The sequence below is a fragment of the Hyperolius riggenbachi genome, chromosome 1 (assembly GCF_040937935.1).
Source record: "Hyperolius riggenbachi isolate aHypRig1 chromosome 1, aHypRig1.pri, whole genome shotgun sequence".
NCBI classification, from domain to species: Eukaryota; Metazoa; Chordata; class Amphibia; order Anura; family Hyperoliidae; genus Hyperolius; species Hyperolius riggenbachi.
In genome coordinates, this window is record NC_090646.1 from 198724799 (window position 1) to 198739647 (window position 14849).

Here is a 14849-nt window from a genome sequence, read left to right on the forward strand (position 1 = left end):
CTAAAAGAATACCTTGGGGTGTCTTCTTTCTAAAATGGGGTCACTTGTGGGGTTCCTATACTGCCCTGGCATTTTAGGGGCCCTAAACCGTGAGGAGTAGTCTTGAACCCAAATGTCTCAAAATGACCTGTGAAATCCTAAAGGTACTCATTGGACTTTGGGCCCCTTAGCACAGTTAGGCTGCAAAAAAGTGTCACACATGTGGTATCGCCGTACTCAGAAGAAGTAGTATAATGTGTTTTGTGGTGTATTTTTACATATAACCATGCTGGGTGGGAGAAATATCTCTGTAAATGACACATTTTTTTATTTGTTTTACACACAATTGTCCATTTACAGAGAGATTTCTCCCACCCAGCATGGGTATGTGTAAAAATACACCACAAAACACATTATACTACTTCTCCTGAGTATGGCGATACCACATGTGTGACACTTTTTTGCAGCCTAGGTGCGCTAAGGGGCCCAACGTCCTATTCACAGGTCATTTTGAGGCATTTGTTTTCTAGACTACTCCTCACGGTTTAGGGCCCCTAAAATGCCAGGGCAGTATAGGAACCCCACAAGTGACCCCATTTTAGAAAGAAGACACCCCAAGGTATTCCGTTAGGGGTATGGTGAGTTCATAGAAGATTTTATTTTTTCTCACAAGTTAGTGAAAAATGACACTTTGTGAAAAAAACAATAACAATCCAATTTCCGCTAACTTTTGACAAAAAATAAAATATTCTATGAACTCATCATACACCTAACAGAATACCTTGGGGTGTCTTCTTTCTAAAATGGGGTCACTTGTGGGGTTCCTATACTGCCCTGGCATTTTACGGGCCCAAAACTGTGAGTAGTCTGGAAACCAAATTTCTCAAAATGACTGTTCAGGGGTATAAGCATCTGCAAATTTTGATGACAGGTGGTCTATGAGGGGGCAAATTTTGTGGAATCGGTCATAAGCAGGGTGGCCTCTTAGATGACAGGATGTATTGGGCCTGATCTGATGGATAGGAGTGCTAGGGGGGTGACAGGAGGTGATTGATGGGTGTCTCAGGGGGCGGTTAGAGGGGAAAATAGATGCAATCAATGCACTGGGGAGGTGATCGGAAGGGGGTCTGAGGGGGATCTGAGGGTTTGGCCGAGTGATCAGGAGCCCACACGGGGCAAATTAGGGCCTGATCTGATGGGTAGGTGTGCTAGGGGGTGACAGGAGGTGATTGATGGGTGTCTCAAGGTGTGATTAGAGGGGGGAAATAGATGCAAGCAATGCACTGGCGAGGTGATCAGGGCTGGGGTCTGAGGGCGTTCTGAGGTGTGGGCGGGTGATTGGGTGCCCGCAAGGGGCAGATTAGGGTCTAATCTGATGGGTAACAGTGACAGGTGGTGATAGGGGGTGATTGATGGGTAATTAGTGGGTGTTTAGAGGAGAGAATAGATGTAAACAATGGATTTGGGAGGTGATCTGATGTCGGATCTGCGGGCGATCTATTGGTGTGGGTGGGTGATCAGATTGCCCGCAAGGGGCAGGTTAGGGGCTGATTGATGGGTGGCAGTGACAGGGGGTGATTGATGGGTGGCAGTGACAGGGGGTGATTGATGGGTGATTGACAGGTGATCAGTGGGTTATTACCCGGAATAACAGATGTAAATATTGCACGGGCAAATTGATAAGGGGGGGGGGTCTGAGGGCAATCTGAGCGTGTGGGCGGGTGATTGGGTGCCCGCAAGGGGCAGATTAGGGTCTAATCTGATGGGTAACAGTGACAGGTGGTGATTGATGGGTAATTAGTGGGTGTTTAGAGGAGAGAATAGATGTAAACAATGGATTTGGGAGGTGATCTGATGTCGGATCTGCGGGCGATCTATTGGTGTGGGTGGGTGATCAGATTGCCCGCAAGGGGCAGGTTAGGGGCTGATTGATGGGTGGCAGTGACAGGGGGTGATTGATGGGTGGCAGTGACAGGGGGTGATTGATGGGTGATTGACAGGTGATCAGTGGGTTATTACCCGGAATAACAGATGTAAATATTGCACGGGCGAATTGATAAGGGGGGGGTCTGAGGGCAATCTGAGCGTGTGGGCAGGTGATTGGGTGCCCGCAAGGGGCAGATTAGGGTCTAATCTGATGGGTAACAGTGACAGGTGGTGATAGGGGGTGATTGATGGGTAATTAGTGGGTGTTTAGAGGAGAGAATAGATGTAAACAATGGATTTGGGAGGTGATCTGATGTCGGATCTGCGGGCGATCTATTGGTGTGGGGGGGTGATCAGATTGCCCGCAAGGGGCAGATCAGGGGCTGATTGATGGGTGGCAGTGACAGGGGGTGATTGACGGGTGATTGACAGGTGATTGACAGGTGATCAGGGGGGATAGATGCATACAGTACACGGGGGGGGTCTGGGGGGGGTCTGGGGAGAATCTGAGGGGTGGGGGGGTGATCAGGAGGGAGTAGGGGGCAGATTAGGGACTTAAAAAAAAATAGCGTTGACAGATAGTGACAGGGAGTGATTGATGGGTGATTAGGAGGGTGACTGGGTGCAAACAGTGGTCTGGGGGGTGGGCAGGGGGGGGTCTGAGGGGTGCTGTGGGCGATCAGGGGGCAGGGGGGGGGGAATCAGTGTGCTTGGGTGCAGACTAGGGTGGCTGCAGCCTGCCCTGGTGGTCCCTCGGACACTGGGACCACCAGGGCAGGAGGCAGCCAGTATAATAGGCTTTGTATACATTACAAAGCCTATTATACACTGTTGCAGCGGCGATCCGGATGCCAGTAACCCGCCGGCGCTTCCGAACGGCCGGCGGGTTACGGCGAACGGGGGGCGGAGCCAGTCCCCGGCGGCTGATCGCGTCACGAATGACGCGATCGCCGCATAGCCACTCCCGCAGCCGCCCCCGCCGATGGGCGTATTGCGGTCGTTTGGGCCCGGACTTTGCCGCCGCCCATCGGCTGGGGGCGGTCCTCAAGTGGTTAAGCTAATGGTTTTGGATACAAATTTATGCAGCTTATACTTGCTTTTTACTTGTCAGTATAATAAAGAATAATTTCTGTATCAGACCTGGCTTCCATTTTTCATGCACTGCAATAATCCATCAAATACCAAATTAAATACTGCATGCATCTTTTAAAAAACAAAAAATACCGCAAAGCCCACTCCAGTGTAATATATGAAAGAGGTTTTAAAGGGATACTGTAGTGGGGGGGGTCGGGGGAAAATGAGCTGAACTTACCCGGGGCTTCTAATGGTCCCCCGCAGACATCCTGTGTTGGCGCAGCCGCTCACCGATGCTCCGGCCCCGCCTCCAGTTCACTTCTGGAATTTCTGACTGTAAAGTCAGAAAACCACTGCGCCTGCACGCCCGTGTCCTCGCTCCCGCTGATGTCACCAGGAGTGTACTGCACAGACACAGACCACACTGGGCCTGCGCTGTGCGCTCTTGATGACATCAGCGGGATCGAGGACACGGCAACGCAGGCGCAGTGGTTTTCAGACTGTAAAGTCTGAAATTCCAGAAGTGAACCGGAGGCGGGGCCGGAGCATCGGTGAGTGGCTGCGCCAACACAGGATGTCTGCGGGGGACCGTTAGAAGCCCCAGGTAAGTTCAACTCATTTTACCCTGACCCCCCTACAGTATCCCTTTAAGCTGAATGCCAATGTTATTGCACTTGGCATACATAAATAGGCTCATTCTAGTTTTAGTGTAATACTATTGAGGAACCCCAACTCCAAATCTACCCTCCAGTTATCCTGCTATAATCAGTAAAACAATTCTAAGTCCCTAAGATGTGCAGCCAAATTCTACACGACATTCCCTACCTGGGATGTGCTGGTTGTTACTCATCACTGTGGCTCTAGGATTGCTGGCTCCACTACAAAGAAGGTAAACAGGCGTGGGCGGGTTACTGCATGCATGTCCACACGTTGTGTAGACTTGGTAGGAATGCAGTTGACACGCTAGAGGCCTTAATGATTATTGGCAAATCATTGGTAGGGAGTGCCATCCAGAATTTGGGAGCATGCCTGGGGGACAATAGTTTACCGTTTTTTTACTTTAAAAAGGTAAAGACTGTTTTCCAAAATAAAAAGCGGGGCCATTCCTGACTCCTGGAAATATTTTCATCATTGTGAACTAACCCGAAGCTCCTTCCTCCATGCAGTTTCTGTAATTATACTGTATATCATCAGCAGCACAAAAGTTAACAGCCACTTCAGCAAAAAATACCCAGTGTAATTTTTTTTTTTATTTTTTTTTACACACTAATACAAAAAAAGTGATTGTAAGGGCTGTTTTACACTATACTTCTTGTTGGCATATATGGCAATTATGGGTGGGGACAGTGGAAATAAACCTGTTTCTTAGGTCCTCTTAAAACAGAGTACATATTTTCCCATATGAAGACTTCTCTCTATTCCTTTCCCCTCCTCTTGAACTCGCTCCCTCAAGAAATCTGCCACTCGTCTGTTTTAAGCGCATACTCTCCTACCTAAGGTACTTCAGTCACTAACAACCATTTTTATCATCTCTTAGAGCTGGTGCACACTGAGCGGGTTTTTTTGGCGTTTTTGCAGCCGCTTGCGGCTGCGGATACGCTTGGTCAATGTATCTCAATGGGGTGGTTCACACCAGAGCGGGAGGCGTTTTAAAACGCATACTCCCGGGGTGAGGCATTTTTTGGATTGCGGAGGCGTTTCTGCCTCCAATGTAAAGTATAGGAAAACCGCAAACCGCTCTGAAAAACGACAGTTCAGAGCGGTTTTGCAGGCGTTGTTACAGAAGCTGTTCAGTAACAGCTTTACTGTAACAATATACGAAATCTACTACACCAAAAACGCTTCCCAAAACCGCAAAATGCTAGGTGAAACGCTACAGAAAAATAAGAAAAAGCGTTTCAAAATCTGCTTGCATTTTGCGGATGCTAGCGGGTTTTGGTGCGCCCCAGGCCATACACAGCTTTCCTTCACCTTGTGTCCCAACCATTTAACCTGTAGACTGGATGGCCTTTTGGCCAGGGCTCTCTCCCCTTCAGTCTCTCAATGCTGTGTATTATGCGCACATATCTTCTACCCCTGGGTAAAAATCTGTAGTTGATTTGTTCATTGCATCAGCTGTAAACTACCACTGCCTTGTTTTGTTAACTGTTGTATTGTTTAATTTGTTTCGTTATACTGTTAAGCGATAAGCGATCTGTTTTTGGAGTATACCAATAAATGTCCCTTTTGTGAATACACAGTTGTTGTGTCTGCTTGTAGGAGGTGAGTCCACCACTGCCTCCTAAGCAACAATTTTAAAACTTTTAAATATTGTTTTTATCCTTTTGGCGCCTCTGTTCCTGATCATAATACTGATTGTATCCACCTTTGGTGGAGGGGGATACCCCTTCTTGTCTTTTCAAGCCTACAGAGAGCGACTTCTTAATCCTGAGTGGGGACAGGCTAATCTCCTCACCTGCCTATACAGTGGTTGCCTGGAGGTAACCCTGGTTTGTGAGTATACATCTCATACTCTTTCTAATTATCCAATTGCCTTGACATACTACACCATATTGGGCTCTCGGTTCTTCTCTTTTTCATGTTTCGTTATACTGTACCCTTTATTATCTTGTACAGCGCCATGTAAGGTGCCAATGCTGTACAAATCAATTATAAATACTTGAGCTCAGCTTCATTTTAAACAATTTATAATTTCAATTGAGACCCTGTTTATTACCTGCTGAGTCTTACGGAATTCCTCTAGGATCTTAGCAGCCATTTCATAGTCTTCTAGCAAATGGTATGCAATAGCATACCCAATCCAAGAAGCCCTCTGTGCAGGCCTCAACTGCAACAGCTGATATCTGGTTTCCTGCACACCAACAATATAAAGAAAAATATTAAAAATAATGAGAATACAAGAAAAACAAACACACACACACAAAAATGTTTAAACTAGTAATAGTATATGTTATTACTTATATGGGCAGATGGGAAAAAAATATCACATACCCGATAGCCTTCCAAGTCTCTCATTTGGATTTGAAGCAAAGAGAGATCCCTTAGGATTTGGAGATTGTCTTTGTCCCATTTCAGTGCATTCCTGTAACACTTGATGGCTTCATCATACTTTTTATCAGACCTTTGTAATAAGCCATACACATGCCAGCCTTGATAAGAAGGTTAAAGTAAACAACATGGACAGCAGAAACATTATAAATGGTCTCACAAGTAGTACATATGCATTCTTTCCATCATTTCCATATGGAGGTCTTATTCAAATGTGGATCAGCCTTTTTACCCTGGAGGAATCCTTCAAATAATTGTCCCCTGCATTAAAGAGTAACTGTTAGCCCCCAAAGTGAAATTTAAATCTCTACAGCAATGTTTTATTATTTAGTATTAAAGTGATTCAAAAATCCAATGCAGAACTTAAAAATCAATATAATTTTGTTACTATGTAGCCTTTTGCCCAAGCTAATGACGCAAAGCCACATATCTGATACTGATGAGCATGCAGAGCATGCCTAATTCTGCCCGACCCCCCTCTCCCCCCAGGACCAGGTGCCGATCTATTCGCACCACAAACAGCTGACCGCTCTGACAGGGAGAGAGAGCGGCAGCACTTCCAGCGCAGCCACGCAGAGCAGCCGCCACCGAGTCACATGTGAGACATGTGAGAGAGATGCACGGTGGCGGCTGCTCTGCCGTGGCTGCGCTGGAAGTGCTGCCGCTCTCTCTCCCTGTCAGAGCGGTCAGCTGTTTGTGGTGCGAATAGATCGGCACCTGGTCCTGGGGGGGAGAGGGGGGTCGGGCAGACATAGGCATGCTCTGCATGCTCATCAGTATCAGATATGCGGCTTTGCGTTATTAGCTTGGGCAAAAGGCTACATAGTAACAAAATTATATTGATGTTTAAGTTCTGCATTGGATTTTTGGATCACTTTAATACTAAATAAAACATTGCTGTAGAGATTTAAATTTCACTTTGGGGGCTAACAGTTACTCTTTAACGGAGGGAGAGGGAATTCATTTTACAGGATTGTTAAAAGTCAGAGAGGCTAAACACTTCTTATTGTAACAGACCCCATTCCACGTTTCTCCTTTACAGGGCACCCATTTCATGCCCTCCATTATCGCACTCCCCATTATAGTTACCCGGTGTTTTCTCTAGCCTCTTCATCTGCTGTATACACATCCTTAATTCTGGCACCCCACATTTATTCATCACCAATGTAATGTGTTATAACAGTCACATGGCCACAGCGCCAGTGATGAACACGTAGTAGAATTCAAGATGGGCAGAAAATGAGTGAAGAGGACACTGAGAAGCCATGGACATCATTTTGAAACTTTCTGAACCTACTGCTCACCTCAAAGGGGAAAAATGCCAGGGAACCCCTGCAAAGTTATCACCATGGGGTTTCATGGAACAGTGGTTGAGAAAGACTGACCTAGATAGACTACTTAGATTTCATTACCAAGAACACAACTTTGCAAAGGATACAGACATGACTCTTAAGGTCATTTCTAAGTCCTCGTCGTACAAGATCGTAAGCATCCTCTTTTTTTCCAAGGCAATTTAAAGTCAACCCTTTCATGGCCAAGGTTTCTGCAGAGAACAATCAGAATTAGTCAACTTGTGGTTTAGTTTGCTTAGATTAATGCTCTGAAAAATTATTAAAATCCCATTTGAATGCACTGTAATTCCACATTGAAATGAATACATAATTTAATCCTTTCAGCCATACTGTGCTAAAAACAATCTGTTTCTCCAGTTACATACAGATCAAATGGACTAGTTGACCAGCTGGCTGCAGTCTTACTGCTGCAAGGCATTTTTACAGATGCCAGCCAGCAACAGACTGTAGTGTGAATTGGCCTTGTTGAGAACAATGGAGCGTATATAGTACAGTACAAGCATTTTGCACCAAAGTGTACATTAAGAACCAACCCTAGGCTAGATCAAACCGTATGCTGGGCATACACGGCTCGACGCAGGCTTATCAATAGAGCCGCTGATGGCTCGATTGATAATATCCAACGTGTCTGATCACACCGGGGATAGATTCCGCGCTCGACACCCGCGGGCGGACAATAGCGGCGAATCGAGCGGAAGATAAGAAGCGCCGGCGGGGACGAGCGGGAGTCGATCCGGGCGCACGAGCGGGGACGCGGCGGGAGTCGATCCGGCGGCTAATCGGCCGCCGGATCGACCCGTGTATGACCAGCATTAAGTGGTTCCTGACATTTAGTGGTGCAAATCAATAGGACCTTCTCAGAGAGGTCAGGTCACACTACAAATTTGGTGCTAGTTGGCTTTCCTAAAACATGTGCAAAACAGCACTAGCAATTCTCAGTACTTAAAGAAAGTCTGAAACGAGAATAAATCTCGCTTCAGACCTCATAGCTAAACCGCCGCTATCCCGCGGCTTAACGGGGGTCCCTTCACCCCCAAATCCCCTCGTTTCAGCGGGGGAGCGCTTCCTGGTTGGGGCAGGGCTAACCGCCGCAGCCCTGCCCCACACGCGTCTGTCAGCGCGTATCTCCGCCTCTCCCCCGCCCCTCTCAGTCTTCCTTCACCGAGATGGGCGGGGGAGAGGCGGCGATGCGCCGCTGATAGACGCGACTGGAGGCAGGGCTGCAGCCGTTAGCCCTGCCTCCAGGAGCGACCAAGTGTCGCAGTGGGGGGTTTGGGGGTGAAGGGACCTCCGTTTAGCGGCGCTATAGCGGCGGTTTAGCAGGGGCACACATGCCCCTGCTAACTATGAGCTCTGAAGCGAGATTAATTCTCGCTTCAGAGTCTCTTTAAGTGCAAATTCCCACGGGACGCCTTAAAGTGGAGCGGTCAGCCATTCTATCCCTGAAAAAAAACACAAATACATATATAAATACTTGCTCTACTTACATAACATGTATTGCACTGATCACATTTAGATTTTAGTGATTTTTCCATAGAAAAAAAAAAATTCTGTCCATCTTGAAGCCAATCCTGAAATTTCCTCCCTTACTGTCTGTGTATCATTGCCCCCCCCCCCCCCCCCCCCAGTCTTCATACACTCCCACCCAGCTCTGCAGTAGAAAGTGCATTAAAAACCAATTGGCCAATTAGTGACGAACAAAGGTGTAGGAGGGAGAGAGGCTTCAACCAATCAGGCTGCATTATAAGTCTGAGGGGAAAGTAAAGAAGAAAAAAAAAACCCAGCATGCTCCGCAACTTCCTTTGTGCGGCAGATGTAACTAATAACTGTGGAATGATGTTTTATGGAGAAGAAAAGTAAGAGTGATTTTTAACTTTAGGATTGCCTGGTTAGCATCCTTATTACTTTTTTACCAGATAAAAATAAAGACTTGATTTTTGATTTAATGCCCAACATAACTTTTTAAAAACACACAAGAATGTAACTTGGATATATTGTTAAATTAGTCCCATAAATGTGGTTAGATTTGAGATTGAATGTACCTCAATGAGGCCAGTTTATACTACAGACTTGTCCCTAGCTGGCTTCTCTAAAGTGCCTGCAGCAGGGCTGAAGCGAAAAAAAAAATATGATAGTCAATTGGTTGTGTACTATAAATAATTACTAGAAGATTAGCAGCAAAGAAAATATTCTCATACTTTTATTTTCAGGTATATAGTGTTTTTTCTAACATTGCATCATTCTATAATATGTGCAGATTACACAACACTCAGCATTCAAAATGAGTCTTTCAGAGCAGTCTGTGAAGTAATGACCTCTCCTCTAGCAGAGGAAAAGTAAACAGTCCAGGAACAGTTGAGATAATAAAAGTCAGATAACAGCCCTCTCCACGACTAACTTAGTCGGAGAGCTTAATGACTTGTTTGCATAGAGATAACAACTGGAGTTTCTCAACTCTTCCTGTACTGGAGACAATTACACTGATGTATCTGATCTTAATGTTTTATTTCTTAGCTGTGCTACACATACAAATCGGCTTTAACCACTTCACCTCGAAGGGTTTTTCCCCTTAAAAAAACAGAGCAATTTTCACCCGTCAGCACTCCATCCATTCATTCACCTATAACTTTATTACTACTTATCACAACAAAACAATCTATATCTTGTTTTTTTCGCCACGGATTAGGCTTTCTTTGGGGGGGGGGTTACTTTTACTAAGAATTATTTTATTCTAACTCAGTTTTAATGGGAATAATAAGAAAAAAATTCATTATCTCAGTTTTCTGCCATTATAGTTTAAAAATAAAACATGCTACCGTAATTAAAACCCACACATTTTATTTGCCCATTTGTATCGGTTATTGCAACGTTTAAATATTTTATTTGGAAATAAAGGTGGATTTTTTTTAGTTTTTGATCTATCCCTAATTACAAGCCCATAATTTATAAAGTAATTGTAGTATACAGTTTTTATATACATATTAAAAAGTTCAGTCCCTAAGGTAACTATTTATGCATTTTTTTAATTTGTATTTTTCAAATAAAAAAAAGGGGGGGGGGGGGGTGTAATATTAAAATTTGGCCACAAGATGTCCTCAGTGGTAACTTCAGCTTACAGTACTATTAGTACGGAAACGGAAGCACTACATGGACGGGATTTATGAATGGCAGAGCCATTCACAGGGGAACTTAGATCAATGGATGGGATTTGTTTTCCCATTCATTGATCTAGCGACTAACGATTGGCGGTAATGAGCGCGCTGGGGGGGGAGGGACGCAGTACCTACGCCCCTGCACAGAGTTGTGGCATTTTGCAGGTAGTTACTAGTGCCGGGGGGAGGGGAAGTGGTTAATGCTGGGAATACACGGGTCGATTCTGAGCTGATTAGATGGTTAGATAATTTCTGACATGTCCGATCACTGTTCAATCGTTTTGCCACTCGATTTGTCATTGAAGTGAATTGAAAAAAAGAGATAAGAAAAACGAGCGAATGATAAGAGAATCGAGCGGGCAAAACGATCGGGCGCAGAATCGAGCGCCAGAATTGACCTGTGTATTCCCAACATAAAAGAAGCCAGCCTGTAACAGTCGGGTAATGTGACCTATCCTCATGGAGAACAATGGAATTTACAGAGCTCCAGCATTCTGCCAGTGTTGTACAGCATCACTACTGAAAGAAATCACTTGATGTGTAAAGTAGCCTTGCTTTGACTACAAACAGAATTCACATTGTCCTCCCCCATATTGTGTACTTTCCTAACCCTAAATCTTCGGCAACTACATGTTTTTAACCTTACTGGCGGTAAGCCCGATCTGAGCTCGGGCTATGCCGCGCAGGAGGATTTCTCAGGCCCTGCTGGCCCGATTTGCATATTTTTTTTTTTGGTACACGCAGCTAGCACTTTGCTAGCTGCGTGTACTGCCTGATCGCCGCTGCTCCGATTCGCCGAATCGCTCGGCTAGCTACATGATTTTTAAAAAAATTGACCGCCAGGGGGGTTAAAGAACAACAACAAATAAAGGTATAAACTGCAAACACAGTTCCTACGCAATGCCTAATTCAGTTACACTTCATGAAGTTCTCCTTTAAAACCTGAGTTTTATTTGGTCTCGGGCTTAGTTCACACTAGGTTCGCTATGCTGAATTTTGAGGGAATGGGCAATGGACTTAAAGAAAACCTGTAACAAAAAAAACCCTCCCCTGAGGGGTACTCACCTCGGGTGGGGGAAGCCTCCGGATCCTATTGAGGCTTCCCTCCTCGGCCCCATGGCGGCGGCAATAAAGCTCCCCGAACAGCGGGGATGTAAATATTTACCTTCCCGGCTCCAGCATAGGCGCAGTATCGGCTCTCCGCTTGGAGATGGGCGGAAATAGCCAGTCACCGTTTCGCCTATCTCCGTGCGGAGAGCCGCAACAGCGCCCCCGCTGGAGCCAGGAAAGGTAAATAAATCAGCACTCGTCAAGGGAGGATTGCCGGACACTCAGGGGGAGCCAGCGCTGGATTGCCTGTAGCTACAGGCGAAGCCTCATTGGGACCCTGAGGCTTCCCCCTCCCGAGGTGAGTACCCCCAGGGGAACTTTTTTTTTTTTACAGGTGTTCTTTAAAAGTGATGGGATGAAGTTGGCAATGATTTTCTATGGGCTGGCTCACATCTATCCATCTGTACCAAAATGTCCCCAAAATAAAACATATTTGTAAGTTGCATTTCTGCAATGGGCAAACCAGACCACTACAATCTTTTTAGACAGGACATCGTGTTACCATTCACTTAGTAAACAGCCAATCCGAAAAGCCGACCCTTTTTATACCAAAATTTTGGGCTAAAAGTGGGCAGGCCAACTTATCCACGAGTGATAGGCCTATGTATGTGAGCCCCCTATACAGAATATGCATTGAAAGCGTACCAGTAACCTTTCCTCGCACCTCCTCTGCAGCTTTGCAATTCACTGAGAGGGCACTGGGACTTCACTGTGATGACATGAAAGCAAGACACAAAGCAGTAAGGAAGACACAAGGACTGCATCTGGAGTGAGTAGAGGTAAGCTTCCAATGCACACTATAAAACAGGGACATGCTAGTAACGCACGCTCTGACTGTTGGGCTACGGTAAGGCTCTGTTCACATTGTACTTAAAACATTCCATTTAGCAAATATGAACAGATCCCAACAGACCCTATGCAAAGCAATAGGATCAATTCATTTCAGTCCGTTTCAGCAAGTATAAGGAGTCCACAAAAATTGCGTATTGAATGGATCCAATGGATGCATTGTGGGTAAACCTAACGGATGGCAACAAAACGGAAAGCACAGATGAAAAAAATGGTACCTGATGTTAAAAACGAATCTGTGTGAAACTAAAAACGGATCAGTTTTCAATCCATGCAGTGTACAATGAGCCTAAGACACGGGGATTGTCACATCAGTGGGTGACAGTTTATTTTTTTAAGCCAAAAGTGGGGGTGAGGTCTTATCTGGGGGGATGAAACCTGTAGCCAAGCATAGACCATCTCTGGAGTGATACAGTGTACCTGTACAAGACAACAATACAATACAATACCCAAAAATCCATACAAGTATAATCATGACATGCTTTTGTACTACAACTCACCTCCATGTTCAGCAAATTTAGGATTGGACAGTATCTGCTTGCAAAACTTCAACCCATTTCGATATTGCTTGTGTTCATAACATCTCTGAATAAAACAAAACAGAGGAGATAATACATTAAATGCGATAGTCGCAAACATTTAAAATATAGATTATTGCTTCAAAAATATCAAGAATCAGTCAGCGACTGACTTCCCTTCCAGCACCCCAAAGCTAACTCAAGTGCCCAGCTGTACCCTGGCAGGGTTTTTAAATCACACAATACAAAACTGCAAAATCCAGTGCACACAACTGTATTTTCAATCTAAAACTCCCAAATTCCCCCAAATGCTGTTTATACTTTACTAATGAGGGGAGAAGCTTTTTACTGTAAAATCCCACATTGTTCATCATCTTGAAGTAGGGTAAGCCTGTGGCATTGCAGTGGCTTGGCCAGAATATCTGTAGCCCACCAAATATATCTGTGTGTACAGACAGGTGTGACCCAATGTCAGCTAAGCTAAGTCTGGCCACCAGACTGCTTACAGGCAGGTGCTATTTGCACTGCTTTTATATACAATTATACAAATTTAAAATATAACACAAATGAAACAGCAACTAAACGATCAAAAGGACTTTATGGCACACTGCTGTCTGGGAGATTTCCCACACTCCATTAGAAGAGAAGAAATCTCTGCCAACAGGGACACAGACATGATACATTTGCAGTAGTCCCTTGCTTGTCACCTCACTCACAGAACAAGACTCTTTATTAAGAATCCGAACATTTGTTTAGCGCATTTCTCTTGTTGGACTCACAGCGTTCAAGAGCCCACCCTGCAGTGCTAGGGAGAGTTGCCTTGAACTCCTTATAAGGCCTGGGGCCCACTGCAGCTGTTTCAGTGGTGGTGAGTGGTTTTCGAGGAATTGCTGGCAATTCCAAAAGCGCTAGGCTAATGAAAGGGCGATTGACAGTGATTCCACAGGAGCAATTGCGAAATCGCAATCGCGTTACCTACAGCATTTTTGAGTCATTTAATTCAGGGAAATCAGAAACCAAAATCGCATTACTTAAAATAGCTGTTTTTTTAGTAGCAAAATTGCTCTCAAAAACCATCTCTGTTCAGTTTTTGACTCTGCAATTTCATCATATATTTATTTTTATTTATTGTATTTATCAAGCTCCAACATATTACGCATCGCTGGATCATAAAACACTAACAGATAAGAAGAAGAACCAAGAACTCAGTCTAGGGGAAAAAACAGTTTTGGATAGTACAGTATAATCTTGTTATAGTAAACTGTTCTAGTAGAACTTCGGTTACAGAAAACTAAATGTCCAGGCCCTGGCCAAGTGCCATTATAAGTATATGGGAGTAACGTCTGGTATAGTAAACCCAGATATCACAGAACAGTTATGGTGAACCTGTGTTTTAGCCCCTTCGGTATTCTGTTACTAGCTATTGTGTAAAGTGGGTGGGCCCATGTGTCATACGTCAGTCGGAGATCCATGAATCATGGTGGGCGGACTGGCAGCCACTTGGAGCCTGCTTTCTATCTGCACACTACTCTGAGCCCACGTGGATTACCTCAAAAACAGCGGCCAATGCATGGGCTAAAGACTGCAAAGCTGCATCTACTGGTGAGGACTATGATTCCTGAGTAACCTGCTGATTACTGAGGGAATTGTCTGTCATCTGTGACTTGCTTGTGGGGGATCCCTGTCACTGCAAGTAGCGCTAAAGATATGAGGCCCTAACATGATAGTAAATTGTAGTATTTCTGAGCTTTTTATTGGACAAACCACACTCAGGATTCTGCTGTTGCAAGAAAACCTAAGGCTGGAAAAAAGCCAAACATTTTAAGTATCTCAACTGTCAC

The 14849-nt window shown here is 44.9% G+C and overlaps 1 protein-coding gene across 2 annotated transcripts in view; it reads right to left on the reverse strand.

Moving 5' to 3' along the window:
• Positions 1 to 14849, reverse strand: part of NAA15 (N-alpha-acetyltransferase 15, NatA auxiliary subunit) — a 111049-nt gene that overhangs the window by 62937 nt on the left and 33263 nt on the right. For both annotated transcript variants that reach the window (XR_011031290.1, XM_068279729.1), the window contains exons 2-5: positions 12991 to 13075; positions 7466 to 7570; positions 5971 to 6128; positions 5696 to 5830 (exon numbers count right to left, since the gene is read on the reverse strand). Coding sequence is in view for 1 of the 2 variants with exons in the window: in XM_068279729.1 (XP_068135830.1) it covers positions 5696 to 5830; positions 5971 to 6128; positions 7466 to 7570; positions 12991 to 13075 (483 nt within the window). In the remaining variant the exon portion in view is untranslated. The remainder of the gene's footprint in view (positions 1 to 5695; positions 5831 to 5970; positions 6129 to 7465; positions 7571 to 12990; positions 13076 to 14849) is intronic.